This window comes from Gobio gobio (genome assembly GCF_949357685.1).
Source record: "Gobio gobio genome assembly, chromosome: 15".
Lineage (NCBI taxonomy): Eukaryota > Metazoa > Chordata > Actinopteri > Cypriniformes > Gobionidae > Gobio > Gobio gobio.
The window spans coordinates 21823239-21842280 of NC_137108.1; the positions used below are offsets into that span (position 1 = coordinate 21823239).

General features: G+C 37.6%; 1 protein-coding gene across 1 annotated transcript; it reads left to right on the forward strand.

Moving 5' to 3' along the window:
• The first annotated feature begins 767 nt into the window (after nt 1-767).
• Nucleotides 768-18717, forward strand: gra (granulito). Its single transcript, XM_079838048.1, has 7 exons — nt 768-1069; nt 2146-2216; nt 2326-2366; nt 2496-2595; nt 17153-17262; nt 17388-17455; nt 17600-18717. The coding sequence occupies exons 1-7, from the start codon at nt 1017-1019 to the stop codon at nt 17607-17609; spliced, it is 453 nt and encodes a 150-aa protein (XP_079694174.1). The 5' UTR covers nt 768-1016; the 3' UTR covers nt 17610-18717.
• The last annotated feature ends 325 nt before the right edge of the window (nt 18718-19042 follow it).

Here is a 19042-nt window from a genome sequence, read left to right on the forward strand (position 1 = left end):
AAAAAACGTGTTAGTATGTATATCAATATTTTTGTAGCAATGTGATTTACTATCGTCATGTTGACGAGTAGCAGGAAACTATGCTATTGGGTCACAATGACCAATGCAAAGGTTTTGTGTACTCAAGTAAACCTAAAGCAAAGGTCTGGGTGAGAAGTTGTTGCACAGGTGAAAAGGGGGAAACAATAAGCCTTTGTTTCTCAAAACGAGTTAGAAAAGTTTGTTCAGCAGGTTGGCAGTCAAAGCCTTGGGCTTCCAAAAACAAACTGGAAACACTGTTAAAGAAGTTAGTGCCTTGTACAACAGTTGGAACCAGTGTGTCTTTTGCCTGTTACCCAAGTTAACCAGGTAAAAAAAATAGGGTTTCACTTTATTTTGATTGTCCCTTACACGTTCGTTGCACCTACGTACCTGCTCTCATTAGAGTGTTAGAGTATTAGTAGTTAAGAATAAGTTGAGTAAGAGAATAAGTTGACATATAGGCCTACTTGCAAAGTTACAGTTGAATGGCTGTTGGGGGTGCATCACAATAACGAGTTAGCAGATAGGTCCTATTAGTCACTAATGAGAGTTAGTTGACAAGCCTAGTTGCAAAGTTACTTGTCAACACAGAATGTTAAAAAGGGACCATCAAAAATAAAGTGTTAGAATCATATGGGACCCAGTTTACCTGCCTGCATGATGCTTATATCTATAAACCTCATAACTCAAAACCTTTGCGTGAGGATTTATTTATCCCTGAATCAGTGGGTGTAGATCATAAATGCATATTATAAAAAATTGTTTTGTGTGTGTGTGCAGACATTTAGTGGGAAAAAAGTAGGCCTATTAGCCTACAGATAAACCTACCTTTTTTCTCTCTTTTTTTGGTAAAACTTGCTGACAATCAAAGATGTGGATAAGCACATTATTAGTTTTTCTGTATGTGATGTTAGGTGAGGTGAGTTCACCCAGAGTGATAATGTACGCACAGATGGAGTCACGAGCTCAGGCGGAATGAATGACTGCGTTTGGAAATGACTGAGACAGACAGCGCGGTGACTGAAGCTGGACGCTACAGTGGGAACATGTAAGTTGCCAATATTATATTTACTCGTTTATCTTGTGAGTGATTGTGACATTCTTCAACATTTTTGTCAATCGTGAAGATGTTATGTGGAGAAAAAAAAAAACCTAGATTATCAAGGGAAAAGTTCGCAGTCATGGTGGCTAGCTGCTAGCAGCATCGCTGATGCCGAAAAAGTTCACGACACTTTTATTTTTTAATATTTTACACGTATGTCGGTTTTATTTGACAATGTTATTCGCCGTTATAGTTCTTACATTTCTGCTGGACACTTTGATGGTTTTCAAAAAGTATTTTTTCCTGACTCATGCGTCGTGTGAAAGATTACAACTGAATCCGAGGTGAATAAAAGATGAAATGTGTGGATTTGTGTTTGGGTAGCATCTACTAATATTTAATCTATTTTCATAACTTTTCCACGGGGGTTTGCATTACCAAAAAAAAAAAAAAAAAAAAAATGCAACAGATCTGAATACATCACCTTGCTCTAGATTGGTGACAATCTGCCTCAGTTATAATGCAGTGGACAGTTTATTTGTCTGATGTTAGTGTGAACCAGGATAATATTGTACAGCATCCAGTTTAACTGTGATAACAGAGGCCCAGAAAACACCTGTTGCTGAACTATAAAAAACCAATATTAACTTAAACATCTTGAATAATGCATATACATATAAACAACAAATTAATGTAATCCAAATAGCACGTTAACAGATCGAATTGACTTCACAAGGCCATGCAAAATTATATTCTTATAAAGTCATGGCAAGCTATTTATGAGTTTGTTTTTCCTCAGACTTGATCATTAGAAAATAGGGGGAGGGCGGGGTCTATGTGGGAAGAAAACTGACATCTGAGTACTTGAGTAAACATTCTGAACTTTATTACTAGAATAATTTAGAAAAGAAAAATGTGTGGCTGATTCTATAGTTGATCTCGACGTCCATCCATGTGGAGTCAGAAATTGCCCAGGTTTTACTTGTTAATGGAAATGGATGAAATTGCAAATGAAAACGCATGCATTTATTACTTCATGAATGTTTGATTCACATTAATATGCTGAAATGTTTGTCCTTTAGCAGAAAAATGGACAAGAGGATTATAAAAAATCTGGAACCAGCAAGACCACTGCGCCGTCAAGGTTCAAAATGTGAATATTCCCACAAAGTTTGATTCTTAAAAATGCAAAATACTGTTTCATTTGATGCCAATTTTGCATGTTTTTTTTTTCTTGTTTGTATGCTTCTTTGGATATATAGTGCCTCAAAGCTGTGCTGAGATTAAGCCAGTAGGAAAGCCAGTAAGACCTATTTTATTGTCCTAAGATAATATTGTCATGTTTCAGAATTTAATTGTAGCTGCTTTCTTTTCTTATCTAGTTTCTCTGAAAGAGTCTTTTCTGTCTAGTAACTGTTTTTACTGTTGACAGGACAACATTATAAGAGTGGAGCATTTCTATGAAATCCTGCATCTTCAAAGCACCAGTCCTCAACCAAAGAAGAAAGACGTGTGTCCTCTTCAAAATCAAGGTGTTTGGCATTTATGGTTCCATAAAGAAATGTAACATCCATTGAGCCTTTCAATTGGAGCGTTTTACAAATGGTTTTGTATGGCATGCTTTCGGTCAGTCAGCATAAACCCTACTCTGAAGTAGGAGCTAATTTAGTCCCCTAAAAGGTGTTCCTATCATTTAAATCATTCCCAGGTCCTGCTGGGTGAATACACCAAAAACTGGGTACTTCCGCCAAAAGAATTATGAAAATGTTCCTCTGGCGCGAAAGCCTTTTGGAATCTTTATTTTTAAAGGGATAGTTCACTCAAAAATAAAAATTTTGTCATCATTTACCTCAAGTTGTTCCAAACATGTATGAGTTTCTTTCTTCTGTTGAACGCAAAAGAAGATATTTTGAAGGGGACATAACACACTCTAATCTTCAGTACTTATAGAGTAGTATTGCATCCTTCATATCTCTGAAGAGTCTTTAGTTTTATCAGATTTATAAAAGATAGATACAGCTGTACCGATTCTTTCCGAAAACATTCAAGCTCCTGGAGGCTTGCCGTGACCTGTGGCTTAACCGGAACACAATTATTTTATAATTATTTTATAGCCTAGCAGTTTTTAATAGGATGGACAGTTGAAAAGGAACCCAACTTTGTTATACTTAATACATATATTTGCTTCTTCTTAGTGTTCCCTGCAACAGAGTATTCTGCTACTTGGGTGCAGAGATATCACCGGGATTTCATGTGTTGCGTGATATCTCTGCGCCCAAGTAGCAGTGCTTCGCCTGTGCTTCCCCATAATATAGTCCCAAGTCAATATCTGCCTAGGAAAGCGCCTAGTCTTAATCTGCATTCTGTGCATTGTTCTATGATGTTACGAAGTGCAAATATTTGATCAATACACCCCCTTCCCTTACGGAATCCTGCCTGTTCATTCCTGAGTTTCTTATCTACTGCCTCTGTAAGACGCTGCTCAATGATTTTTGCCATGAATTTGCTTGGTATCGATAGGAGTGTGATTCCGCTCCATTTATTACAATCTCTCAAGTTGCCCTTCTTTGGTATATTTATGATAATTCCTTCTGACCAGTCATCAGGGGCCCGTTCTTCGTACCTCGCTAACTCAGTTAGCTGGATTTGATTGTTGACGATTTTACATGATCTCGGATTGTTTGGTTCTTCGAAGCTCATCCTGGACTTGCTGTCATAGCAACAGGTCCGTAATCTTAAACCTGCTCATGAGCAGGCTTATTTCATGTAAACAGGATTAGATTGCATCTTGAGGTGATACTTAAAATCTGTCCCAGCCACTGCTACTTTATTACAAGAGTGCATTACTGAACCAGGGGCAGTAATAATAATTTTAAATAATAATAATATAAAAATGTTATATTGTTTATGTATATGAGAATGTATATAATATTATAATGTTGTATATAATAATATAGACACAGCCACTTGATTGAGCGATTTATTTTTGATGGAATAATTACTTTATAATTTTATTGGAGGTTTACACATGTTGTACAGTTAATCTGAGCCGTGCATTAATTTAAGTGATCACGGATATTATGGGAGTGGCTTGATGCAGCGCAAGAGATGCAGATAATTTGATCTTGACCCTTAAGAAACTTTAATACTGTCACGTTACAAATCTGCTCCAAATTGAATTAAAAATTAAATTACAACATTGAAATAAAAATGTAAAGGGTGTACAAATACTGTATAAAATCGTGAATATAAATAATTGGTAATCATGTTAAAAAAACAAAAAACATTTATCATTTATCTATAATAACTTATGTTGGTTTGGTGGTTTGGCTGTTTCCTTATAAAGGTCCAGAAATTCGTGGGGTTTTTATTGTATAATTTGTCAAGTTTTTTGCCAGGTGGCTTTTTTAATTATATGATGTCATTACGTTGCTGTCTTGACGCCAGCCAATCGCTGCATTGCTGATCGTGGTTTCGAGTATCGATGCATCTGCCCTCTTCAGGGAACACAAGAACGCTCAGTAATCTTAGATCATTTAATTCAGATATTTTAATCCAATCCGCAAATTCGTTTGAAGAACCAAATTAGCCAGAGATCAGTTATCTCGATTAAAAGATCTGGGATCTGTCAAATCATCTCAGATGTAAAAAGCAACGTACGAAGAACGGGCCCCAGGTATTTCTTTTTCCTTCCAGATAGTTTTGAATAGGGGTTGAAGTATTTTGGAGGCGAGATCTGGGTCTGCTTTGAAAAACTCTGCGTTCAGGTTATTTTGGCCAGGGGCTTTTCCATTTTTTTAGGGACTTAATGGCTGAGACAATTTCTTCCTTTGTTGGTGGATCAATGCTAATGTCTAGGTCATTCTCAGTGTGCTGGACATTTGGTTCTGTTGTGGGTGGTGGTCTGTTTAGAACTTCCAGAAAGTGCTCTGCCCATCGGGCTTCTTGTTGTGACTAAGTTGTCAATAGCTGACCCTTTTTGTCTACTTTTGGTGCCTCAGTTGTCTGTCTGTTTGCCACTCACTATTTTAGTGATCTTATAGACTTTTCCTTGCTCCCCTTTCCAATCTGCTTAACTTGCAAGATTTTCTAGATATGCCCGCTTGTTATGCCAAACACTGCTTTGTTTGTTTCTTGGTACTGTTTCCTGTATTTAGACTTGGTCTCATTTACTTTCTTCTTTAAGGCCCTTCTATTTCTACAGCATGCCATGTGTCATCACTTAACCATTCCTTCTTTTCTAGGGCCCTATAATTTCCGCGTTCACGGAATTGCGGACGGAATCGCGGAATTGGCATATTAACGCGGAATCTAGTGTTAACGTGGAATTTTACATATTTGGAATGAAATGCTGTTTTGTGTGGGAGAAGAACGAATGTCTGGGGAAAATGCAGACCGGGGGAAGCAAATCTGGGCGACACAACCCCTCCCGTCATTTCAGCTCCCCCTTCAAAACAATGAAAGTAACGTTATGGAGAAGCGGCTCTCCACGGCTATGCTTTCATCTGCAAAAAAGTTAAGAAACTCAACGCTAAGCCCTCAGTGCCGAGCCGAGCAGCACTCTTGCGTGGAGTAGCTACTTGCTGTATTTTGCCTTGTTTTTAATGTACTGTATGGAAAATAATTGAACTTGAACGTCTTAAATGAACTTGACCTTGAGAGAAAATGAGGTGCCGCGGGACAGCGCGTCTGATCCGCGTCATGTTCGGAAGTGGTAGATCTTAAAGTGACAGCAGCACTAATTAATGTCTGTCATTAATGTTCATCAAAGAAAAACGGTAACAGAGAAAATTGTAGCTTTGATGATGATTAATCTATATTTCACTTTTTATTTATGCAGTTAAGAAAGGTGTTGTTAACGTTATTCAATTTCTGTGTAGGCTATGTCTGACAGGGAAGGCCATGGGTAAATAGGCCTATAACATTTATTATAATGGGTTTATGTAAAGATTGTTTTAAGTTAAAGCAGCACTAGGTAACTTTTCAACCTTCATAATATATTTTCAAGACTCTTGTGATGATACATCGACTTACAATAGGTTGAATGACACGTCTGCCATAGCCTGACGGGGTCTGTTTTGTTTTTAATCGTACTTTTAAACTTCGGGTTTCGGGTAGTAACCCGAGAACAAAAAGAACTACAAAATTCGACTGCTTTACGGCATATACGTCACTTCCACCACCACCCCCACTTCCTTAAATTCGGACGTGCGAGCCTAACTATCATTTGTTTGCCTAATGTTATAGTCATGGCCGAAGCAGCACAGAAAAATAAGAAAGCAAAGGTTTTGTCGGAGGAAAGCAAAAAGAGGAAACGAGAAAGTGATGGGATTAAAGGCAGGACGAGGATCAACATTGGGCAGCGTTTGCTCGTTGGTGTGCGATGAAGGAGGAGGGGCTACATTCTTGCAAGTAAATACATAAGACGTACAAAATCATATTTTAGGATACCTAACATGTCTGTGATATTTGTTTATTTGTCTTGCCTCAAGCTATAATGCAAATCGATTTTTCAAATTTGCAGATTATTCTATGGTAGCTTGTTATTATAATATTGACGATATATGGTTATTACCCACCAGTCAAACATTGAATTGAAGTATCATATAGATTCTGTAAAACGGTACCCAATAAAATAGGCTACTATAATGACGCTGGCTTGTAAACGTGAGCATCGCGATCATTTGGCGTTTGAGAAAAAATAAAGCCCATGAAATTATATTCATATGACATGCTGAAACATATGCCACTGTACCTGGGATGAAGACATTTCACACGCGACACTGCGAACTCCAATGTGAACTCCTGCAGTGTTCAGGGCTATCATGGTTGTCATGTCAACAAATGCACGTGCGATGCATCCCCTGATGTAGAATGATGACAGGTTACGACAGTAGTAGAGGACAATACTGTTTCCCAACTGTAGAGGGACCCCGAGAGCAAAACCTACCTAGTGCTGCTTTAAATTAAATCAAAAGTTGTTTTTTTAAGCCTAATAAATGTTGAAATTGGTAGCTTTCAGTTATACTGTAATGTAACGTCATTAATGTTTCATAGAGACATTATCAGTGATACTGGACTTCATTCATAAAAAGATGCCATTACAACAAATATTTAAAATTTGCTGTCTTCGAGTTGTTTCTTCATTAATTTGGAGAGTAACTGAAATTATTACAATATCAAAATATTAATAACTCCAATGTTTTTTAATTGCAATTAATCATGATTAATTACAGAATTTTTTTTTATTAATTCAGTTTTTTTCATCAATACACAGCACTAATATTTTGTTGTGACTTGAAGTACTTAGAGTGCAGTATTTGTCCTGAAAAGTAAATGTGATGTTTGTTACCTGAATAAATTTAAGGTCATTTCTATTTTATGTTTTATGTTCTATTATATTAACATTAAAAGCACACTCTTTTTATGACTAAAATAACAGTTAAGGGTAAATAAAACTGAATTCCCAAAAATTAAAACGGAAAAAAAGGAATTGGCAAAAATTAAAACGGAAAAAAATGAATTTTGACCTTAACATCATAAAGTGTCTCCATGTGCCATTTATCATGAGATGATCTATTTGATTTTGATCCTTTCCATTTGTAGAGTGCCATGTTAGCTTGTGAATGACCTTGTGTTGGAACAAGGTTCCCCCAATGACGAGGTCGTACTTGGTGCAAAACTCTGCTAACCTCTCCCCATTCTCATTCATGACACCACAACCTTCCCTTCCCATCGCCCTGTCGTGTTCCGTGTTGCTGTTTCCCATTTTGGCATTTAGGTCCCCCATCACTATCCTCATGTCGTGTCTGGATGTAGTTTCCAGTACAGCCTGCAGTTGTTCGTAGAATTCATCCTTCCAGGTGTCATCGCTGTCATTTGTTGAAGCATAGCACTGGATGATAGTTTTTAATAGGATGGACGGTTGAATAGGAACCCAACCTCGTTATACTTAATAAATATATTTGCTTAGTGTTCCCTGCAGCGGAGTATTCTCTCTCTAGAGCGCACAACTGCACAAGCTTATATGGAAGAAGCGTGTGCCTGTGCTTGCATTTTGGGTTAGGATGCGTTGAATTGACATTGTGTAAAATAGAATTAAAATGTTTTAGCCTTTTTACCCGCTTACTTTTTTGACCACCTGCCACCATAGGCGGAGTTTGGGGGGGGGTTGAGCCAGAGCCAATGATTTTGTCTGAGCTATGGATGAAAAAAATAAAAAAATAATATAATTAATATTTTCTCATTTTATTTGTCTTATCTTAGCCTTTTAGTGTAGAATGAGTAACGCTGATTGTTTTTAGGATGACAAAAAATGTTAAAAGTTAAATTTTTAGGGTGATTCATTTTCTTGGCTGCTCTACCTCAGTGGTCTAACAGCGCTCGTCAATGTCAAAATGATTGAGATAGGCCAATCAAATCAAAGAAGGCGGGGCTTACTGTCATACTGTCAGCAACGAGTTTGTGGAAAGATGTAAGTAGATGCAAGTCTTAGACACTGTTTTATGATAGAAATGTTCAGCTACCAACAGTAATAGAGTGCAAACTTCTCCACTTTTTGTGAAATTTCGCCATTTTGAACCGAAAAAAATGAGACCATGATTCATGTAATCATAAATGAATGTGACGACGAGGCAAAACACGTTAGCATTTTCTACATATTAGACATACGAATATTAAGAGTGAACTCTTTGAAATAAAATATTTGCAAATAGTTTTTTGATTACTTCAAAAACTACAATTAGACCTAGGACTTTACCATTCATATTTATTTATTTATTCCCTTAAATCCATTTAATCCTTTAATTTTTAAATTCCTTTATTATTATTATTATCAGGGTGCGATTTGTGAAAAAAAAAAAAACAGAAGGGGATGCTTTTTAAAAGTTTTTTTCCTTTAAAAATAAATCACACTGGAGCTATAGACTATTTTTTTGGCAGCTGTTACATTTTTTCTTTTTTATAATAAATATTTTGATTTAACTTTGAGCTTTGAAGTATTAAATAGATTAGCTTCGATATTTGGCCACTATTTACAATGACACTACTAATTCTTAATTTCTGATAGGAATGTAAAATCATTCTGTAGTTATTAATATTTTGAAAACAATAACGAGACACAAACCTGTAGCCTACATATTCAATCGCGTTTTGCTCCCATTTATTTTTGATCACAGTGCTTCAGTAGCCCACACAAGGCTACAAACTTTTAGTCCACATTTGGAGAAATATGTAGGCCATTCACACGTTTACCTCATATTTCTTTAGATAGAATAGGACCATAATTTCTTAATGATTCTCTGCCGATCCATTAGTCAATATTGCGTAATAATAATTTACCTTACAATGTCGGCAAATTTCAGCGTTCTGTCTCATTATACATTTATGCGTTCGTTATGATATATAATATCTGCACAAGATCAGAATAGAGTGAGTTTTGAGCAGAAACATTGCATTAATCTCATACGAGCCGCTAGATTAATGGTGCGCGGCTGACTTTCTGAAAAGCTCTGCATGGATTGAGGCGCGTGAAACAGGAGACACGAACGCTAACAGTTAAAGGCCATTTCTTCATTTTTTGAATGGGGGGGGGGTCATTATTATTATTATTATTAATTAGTGCTGTCAGTTAAACGCGTTATTAACGACGTTAACGCAAACCTATTTTAACGGCGTCAATTTTTTTATCGCGAGATTAACGTTCTTTTTGGTCTAACAAACTTTGTAGTTTTTTCACATGCTGTTTCAGCAACTAGTAACGTTAGAAAAACTACAACACCACTCCGGATGTAGCTAGACCGGAAACAAAACATCAGGCACGCTGCGGCTGCCCACACTTGTGGGCCATTAAAAGAGTAGACGTGGATGGCAAGCGTGAGACGCCGAAATGAGAAACGTATTATGCCATGGTTTAACTCGGGTCTTCAACTAAAAGTGCTTGTCTTGAGCGCTGCTTTCTGCTCTGGTGGTGCATTCACACCGGACGCGAATGAAGCGTTTTGCGCGAGTGATTTAAGTCAATGCAAAGACGCAAATAGACATTCTGCGGCACGAATTAAGCGGCGTGCATGTCGCGTCATTCGCGTCCGGTGTGAACGCACCTGCATGCTTGACCGCGCGTCTGGGTCTGAACGTAACAGTGAGCATTGCAACGTTAACTGTTTCATTAGCCTACGTCAAAAGGCTTCGCGGTCCGGATTTGGACCGGAGTCCGCTAGTTGGCGACCCCTGGTTTAACTGCACTATAGGCGGAGTCCTAGTTTACCTTGCATGTGCACTTTGTAATTTTATTTTGTATCACCCTGTTTTGATCCCTTAGAAAGGGCTGTTGAAGGGGCTGTTTGTGCAACAAAGTATTTTTTTCACCCTTTTATTGATGGACAGTGTTACATTGTGTGAGCGATTATTTGCTCCAAGTGTGAATGACTGCTTCAAGTGAGAATGTTGGTGTGAAATCGAACACTACAGTATGCCAATGTTGTTTTCAATAAAACAAACATTTGAACAAAGCAAGCCGATCCACTTTTCTATGTTGATAAGAGCATTAAAATAAGAAAAAATAATGGGACAAAAAGAAATCAAGGGACATTTAGAATAAAAAAAAATGTGCGATTAATTGTGATTAATTGTGAGTTAACCATGGCATTAATGCGATTAATCGCGATTAAATATTTTAATCGTTTGACAGCACTATTATTAATATAAATTATACCCAAGGTGCCCCCCCAAGCACAAAAGTGAAACTCCGCCTATGCCTGCCACAGTGACTTTTTACCGGCCACTTTTTTTTTCTCCTCGACATTAAGCCTGTTCACAACCGGATTTGTGTGTGTGTGTGTGTGTGTGTGTGTGTGTGTTGTAAATAGGGCTGGGCGATATATCGCATGACATTGTTAGGCGCATCTCGTCAGTAAAGCCGGTTCCTTGATTAGAAGTAAATCGCCATCACCTGCTTTCAGATGGAGCGGCATTTACTACACAGAGCCGTAGTTCACTGACAAGCTGAGCCATATCGCATTAATATCGCAGGCGATACGTCCGTCATAATTAAGGCGATATGGCTCAGCTTGTCAGTGAACTACGGCTCTGTGTAGTAAATGCCGCTCCATCTGAAAGCAGGTGATGGCGATTTACTACAAATCAAGGAACCGGCTTTACTGACGAGATGCGCCTAACAATATCGCGTGATATATCGCCCAGCCCTAGTTGTAAATATAATTTATTCTTAAGAAATATTCTCAACAGTGTTCAATCAGCTTTGACATATTTAAATCTGCATATCTTTGATATTTTTACCTTTTATAAAGGGCATTTTCCCCCCATAATCTTATTAAATATAGGCTATGCTTCAGCTTTCAGTTTATATTCTTAAATTGTATCTATAAATTAAATTAGAATAATAAGACGCGTAGGGCTGTTACCAATCAAATTCAATAATTTACACTGAAAAATTACAACTGCATTAAAAAATGTTATGAGATTGTAGGGCTGGTCCGAATACCATTTTTTGAGCTTCGAAGCTTTGGTAGTGATCAACATCGAATATTCGAAGCTTCGGAGGGAAGGAGCTGAACATATCCTTCTCTCTAAAAAAGGCTGGAATCTGGAGAAGCGGCGCGCCTCACGCGGGCAGGGCTTTTATGCTCCGCGAACGGGCAATGAACTAGTGATACAAAACACACAGATCTGTTACGTCCCAGTTTTGATATATTATAGTAGCTAGTAAAAATAATTCTGTTCAGTTATAGAACAGACTAAGAGCCCCTATTTCTGCCGCTGGGGCCGGGCTTCGGGCCAATTTTCATGTCATACCTCAAACGCAGGCTTTTTCCTTCATTTTTATATTTTATACATTCATTAATTAAAAGAAACAATGAGGTGTGCTGCGCTGGTGGAAACAACATGAGACTATGACAACACGACTGTCAAGATGGCTCACAGTGTTTAGAGTATCGCCGCAAATGAGTAAAGCAAGCCAACACACCTCATATGCTCAAAAACACAATCATCTTCATTAATGAGACTCAATGCTCTTACAGTGCTTAGGTCACTTGTTCTGATATTACAGTCTTTGATCTTGAAATGAGCTGATGAATAGCCTATAATGCAGCTCATATCTGTTGCTTTCGTTGACATGAACTCCGTTAAATGTGCATATAGCGCAAGAATTGAAGATCGGATTTATATTAATTTTGCGGAGAGGTGTAAGTTAAGACAACCTGCCTAATTTTTATTTCTTTCTTTTTGAACACGTTTCCTCAAAAAAAAAAAAAAAAAACGTATTATAAGTAAGACAAGTTAAGTGTTGATTTAAGAGGATAAATGGATCAAACATTGTTAACTCACTCAGTCCGCTTGGTCGTTACTTAAAAAAAAGAAAACTTTAATTTAACAATCAAAAAAATGCTTTAAACATTTTTCTAAATTAACTTAATAAAGAAACAAAACGAAATATAACTACTTTGACATTAAAAACAAAACTGAACTATTTTAATGGCTGCAACAATGTGTAATAGGGAGGAATGTTTACTCAAAAAAAAAAGGTTCTATATGGCACTAAAATAAAAAAACAAATTAAATAAAAAATTAATTAATCAATTAAAAAAACACGTCACGTCACTTCATTTTATTTGTTTCATTTGCGCCGTTGCGAGCAGCATCAGCCTTTTACGGTGGTGGTGGTGGTGGTGGTGGTGGTGGTGGTGGTGGTGATAGTAGGCTAAATGTTTAAACCAACATTGTGATGCTTGAAGTGTTTTATATCTATGGATTTCATTACAAGTAAGACAAGTCCAGTGTTGATTTGAGAGGCTAAATTGATCAAACATGCGGTTAACTCACTGTCAGCTGCTGGCCGCTTGGTCATTACTTTAAAACAACTAAAACTTTAATTTAACGAACAAAAAAATGCTTTAAACATTTTTCTAAATTAACTTAATAAAGAAACGAATCAAAATATAACTACTTTGACATTAAAAACAAAACTGAACTATTTTAATGGCTGCAACGATGTGTAGGCCTAATAGGGAGGATAAAAAAATTAAATAAAAAATAAAAAATCACGGGACTCAGGCCGATAGTTTTGGTAAGCTGTAGGACACGGCCAGGCTAGGGTCTAAGACTAACTACAATTAAAAAACTGAATGTGCCACTCGAACCAAACTAACGGGCGTCTCAGCACATCAGCAGCAGCAGTCAGATCATATTCTACACGAGAGCGAGGAGCTAAATTACAAGATGATCGCGGAATATTTGGTTTTAAAGCGATGTAAAAGCGCCTACTTAAGGGAGTTTGTCATTGTACTGTTTTGTTGCTATGTTTTTCATTATAGAATAATAGCTAATGAACCCACAATTCAAGCAACCCGCCCCTGAATTGGCAAACCGAAAGTAAACGCGGCGCAGGGCCGCATGCGTTCAGCCGCTCAGTGCACAAGCACAGCATTGAGGGAAACGCTGAGGGAATATTTTTTCACCGTCACATCCCTAACGTATAAAAAGGATAATACATTTTGATTATATTATTCTATTTTCCACAATGTCAAACGAACGCAGTTTAACCCAAAATGCAAGCTCAGACATGGCTTCTGCCATTTAAGCTTGTGCAGTTGTGCGCTCTGGTGCACTGAACACTAAGAAGAAGCAAATATATTTATTAAGTATAACGAGGCTATTAAAATGGCTTGGCTATAAGATAATTGAAAAAAAGTATTGTATTTTATAGTGATTTTATAGTGTAAACATATGCAAGCGCGAATGAGAGCCGTTTTGAGCGGGATGCCAGGTGTTCACGAAAAAAACAACAACAACGAATATTCGAATCACAAATTTGAAAATCGAATACCAACCCATCGAACGAATATTCGAATATTCGAATATTCTGGTCCAGCCCTATGAGATTGTTTTAAATATTTTTGAATATACAAATAAAAAAAGTTGGAAAGAATGGTTAAACATGAAAGTAAACCACCAGTAGGTGGCAGCAGGTGACCGTTTTAATGAGTGAGTCAATGAATCAATTTGTTCTAACGGATGATTCTTTCAAGAATGAGGCAGTCGTTTATGAATAGGTCATTGAATCTTTGATACAAACGATTCTTTCAAAGCGCTGAATCATTCAGTAACATTGATTTCTCCTCGAGAGCCTGCGCGAGCGTCAACAGCGCAACATTGTTACCATCAGTTTATTATACACTACATTAGGCTATATATTATTATCCACTATCGATCGCCACTTGCGCTAAATTAATGCAGAATCATTCTTGCATTTTGTTGATTGCCTAGTTTTTAGTTATTGATATTTTAATCTGTCTAGTAAAATTATCTTTCACTTGCCCCTTCAAAAATCTTTAACTTGTAAGAATACACATATAAGTGCTGTCAAGCAGGCCCGGTTCCAGAATCAAATCATTGAGGGTGCTTCTGAAATTACTGAGGGTGCTCTTGTAAATGTGCTCCACCAAAGCAGTGTACAGTGAGAAATGTATAAATATTTATTTACTATTCACTTTTACCAACAATTGGAATTTCACAAATATTTTGCTACAAATTGTCTACAAATGTATTAGTCTGCCTTTAAATTGCTTTAATGCGTTACTATTATTTTAACACATCATCTTCCTGAGAACCAGAAAAAAAGGTTTTGTGAATTTAGTTTCGAAACTCATCAGACCAGGCAACATTTTTCCAGTCTTCAACTGTCCAATTTTGGTGAGCTTGTGCAAATTGTAGCCTCTTTTTCCTATTTGTAGTGGAGATGAGTGGTACCCGGTGGGGTCTTCTGCTGTTGTAGCCCATCCGCCTCAAGGTTGTGCGTGTTGTGGCTTCACATATGCTTTGCTGCATACCTCGGTTGTAACGAGTGGTTATTTCAGTCAAAGTTGCTCTTCTATCAGCTTGAATCAGTCGGCCCATTCTCCTCTGACCTCTAGCATCAACAAGGCATTTTCGCCCACAGGACTGCCGCATACTGGATGTTTTTCCCTTTTCACACCATTCTTTGTAAACCCTAGAAATGGTTGTGCGTGAAAATCCCAATAACTGAGCAGATTGTGAAATACTCAGACCAGCCCGTCTGGCACCAACAACCATGTCATGCTCAAAATTGCTTAAATCACCTTTCTTTCCCATTCTGACATTCAGTTTGGAGTTCAGGAGATTGACTTGACCAGGACCACACCCCTAAATGCATTGAAGCAACTGCCATGTGATTGGTTGGATAGATAATTGCATTAATGAGAAATTGAACAGGTGTTCCTAATAATCCTTTAGGTGAGTATAGATGCATTTGACACTCTCCAGTGGAAGCAAATGTGCAATTCTGTCAAATCTGTTTCGCCAATATTACAGTATCAACTGAGGGTGCTTTTGCTTGCGTTTGAGGGTGCTTAGCACCCTCTAGCACCCCCGTAGAACCGGGCATGCTGTCAAGTTATTAATGAAATCAATATAAGTATTAATATAACTTTTATAATATACATTTTTAAAAATATTTTTATTCATTGATGTCCCGTGTCACAGACAGTCATACTGACTGCTGCTAATCTGAGTCCAGATATAGACATACCGCAGCTCGTATGTGAACACATCACACACGGCTGTGTTGATGCCCGATTTAGTCACGTTCAGGAACGGTTAAACAGAACTAAATTAATATTATTATTACTGGTAAAGTTACCGCATACCGGACATTTTCTCACCGCTTCCCAACTCCCAACATGCACTCGCACATGACGCACACACATCTGTGCAACTGTCATTGTACTGTAGCTTACGTTGGATTATTATCTCGTCCCATCTCGCCAACAGTTTAATACTTGCACATCCAAACGTAGTAAGAGAAGGGCCTCCTCTTCTTTCCGATCACATGAACGTAGTCGCATCCTCTCAAACTGCCCAATGAACCACTCAATTCTCATTGGCTACCTGCCAATGTGGCAGGTAGATTGATAGTGTTACCCGCCAATTGCAAAATTTACCCGCATTTGGCGTGTGGTCGGATGTTAATTTCAGGCCCTGCCCGTTAGGGATGTGACGGTGAGAACATTTTCCCTCACCGTCACATTGCAGTGCTTGTGCACTGAGCGGCTGTGAACGAAGTTTACTTAAGATTTGCCGATTCGGGGGTGGGTTGCTTGAATTGTGGGTTCATAAGCCTATTGCTCTTAATGAAAAACACAACAACAAAACCGTATAATGACAAACTCCCTTAAATAGGCGCTTTTACTTTCGCATTGAAACCAAATCTTCCGCGATCATCTTGTCATTCAGCTCCTCCCTCTCGTGATGAATGAAATCTGACTTCTGCTTCTGTTTGTGCAGCGACTCTCGTTCGTGGCACATTCATTTTTTAATTGTAGTTAATCTGTTCTCTCCTTGAACAAAATTATTTTTACTACTATAATATATCAAAACTGGAACAGACCTATGTGTTTTGTATCACTAGGTCAATGTCCATTCCCGGAGCATATAAGCCCTGCCCATGTGAGGCGCGCCACTTCTCGAGAATCCTGCCTTTATTAGAGAGAAGAATATGTTCAGCCCCTTCCCTCTGAAGCTTTGAATATTCGATGTTGATTACTATAGAAGCTTCGAAGCTCAAAAAATGGTATTCGGACCAGCCCTAAAACTTATACGAACCTTGAAGGAGTGTTTTTGGCACAGAAACTTTTTGAAACTTTGGCCATGTTTAGCATGAGAATCCAATTCTTTAACAGTGTAAATAAGTTAAAATGCATGGGATAGTATTAGGCATCCCCTTTAAAGAATGTTGGTAATCAAACAGCTAACGCCACCCATTTACTTCCATAGTAGGAAAAAAAATACTATGCTAGTCAACGGGTGCCGTCGATTGTCTGGTTTTAAAATGTCTTCCTTTTGTGTTCAACTGAAGAAGGAAACTCATACAGGTTTGAAACAAAATGAGGGTGTGTGAATGATGATATTATTTTTTTGGGTGAACTATCCCTTTAAGAGAGTATAAACTCCACTAAAAAGTATTAGGGAGATGACTATATCTGGAATTAGAAGTAAAACAGAGGGATGATAATATAGAGTGTCTTTATTTGCCTTTTTGTTTTTCTACTGTAGCCGAAAGAATTTGCTACACTCGGGACTTCCTCATCAAGATGGCAAGTTGTCCAATGGCTAAGAAGAAACCTGAGTTTTTACCAGAACATCCAATCGTTTTGGAGAATGGAGTGAGTTATCCATAGATTTTAATTTCGATTATTTGACACACTTTGTCAGAAGATGGTTCGATTAGGTGTGTGATAAAGAAAATGCATCACACAACTTCCGATTATCATCTTTTCACCCACTCTAGAGAACCAATGACATGCCCAGATACTTCATCACCAACTACAACAATAACAACAATGACGACGAGGACTTGTAAGTGCATTCATCTACTAATACCAATCATCTAATAATATCAACTAAAATCACAAGCAATGCAAGAGCTTGAGTTGAAATGAGTATTTTGTGTTGCACATTAATGATGATTAACAGTTTATCTATTTACATTTCTTTTCATAGGGCTGCCTAATGTGGAATTTCTTAGTCTTTTTTTAACAATGGTCTAAAACTGACTGCATGGGGACCAAAGTCAAAAGTGTTCAAAAAAATATTTTTATTTTCATCACGTTAATTTAATAACTTTCATTGTTATAAAAGGTTGAAAACATTTCCCTTAAGCTTTACAATAAAAACTGAGGTTTTGTAATGAAACAAAAATGCTGTCCTTGAATTCTGAGCTCATAATTTGTATTCTGTGTAGGTGTTGCAGTGCTTTTTCCTAACCAGTTCACAGTACAGTGTTAAATGATACTAACAGGACTGACGCCTTAATCCTTGCAAAAGATTCCACAACCTAATTTGTTTTAAACTCACTCTTTGTCCTTTCTTGGCCACACTCTTTCATTTGACCTTATCAGACGTTTGTGATGTCGAACTCAGGTTTTTTGATCCTTGCAGGTTGGTGTTACTACACTACACTAAAACGGGTGTTCTAGTTTCATGATCTGCTGTGTGAAAATTGAATTATTGTGGATATTTGGACTTGAAGTGTTTAAGATTGAAGTGCACGTCGAGTTTCACCTTTTTAGACTCCTAGCAAGTTCATAAGTCTGAGTTCTTCATTAGAAAACCAGATTGGGGATGTGTTCACTTTGCCTAACTGTATTAACACTGGACATTATAGAGAGAGAATGAGGCTGGCAAGCACTGCCACTATCTTTTGACAATTATTGAGCCTGTGGATGATGGGTAATAATAAGCTTTTTTTTCTTCTCAAGGTACAGTAAGTTATTTTCACTTTTTTGCAAGCATATAACTTGAAAATAATCTCTTTTGTTTGCAATGTATTTAATTCATTGTTGTGAAGTGGAACATTGTTTGTTATTGTAACGGTACTGTAGCCCTTTCAGTATTATAATATTGTCTTGTTAGAGGTTACTAGAAAAATGGTAAAATAATAAGCCACTCTGGATCTTATGCAAGGATTTCCCCCCCATGATTTGCACATCTGGGCAGAGGCAATATTTGCTTTTTGTATCACACTGTAATCTGTCAACTTATTATCTTAACTTGAAATTGGATTTATTTGACTAAATTCATTACACTCAGTAAATAAACATTTGTTTTAGTTGCTGCTCTGTTGAATTGTTTTATTGATTTATATAATGCACACATACAGGTATATACACTACATTGACAAAAATATTGGGAAATCCCCCCAAATCAATGAATTCACATGTTCCAATTACTTCCATGGCCACAGGTGTATAAAATCAAGCACCTAGGCATGCAGACGCTTCTACAAACATTTGTGAAAGAATGGGTCGCTCTCAGGAGCTCAGTGAATTCAAGCGTGGCACCGTGATAGGTTGGTGGTAGGCCACGTGAAATCACAGAGCGGGGTCAGCGCATGCTGCGGTGCACAGTGAGCAGAAGTCGGCAACTTTCTGCAGAGTCAATATC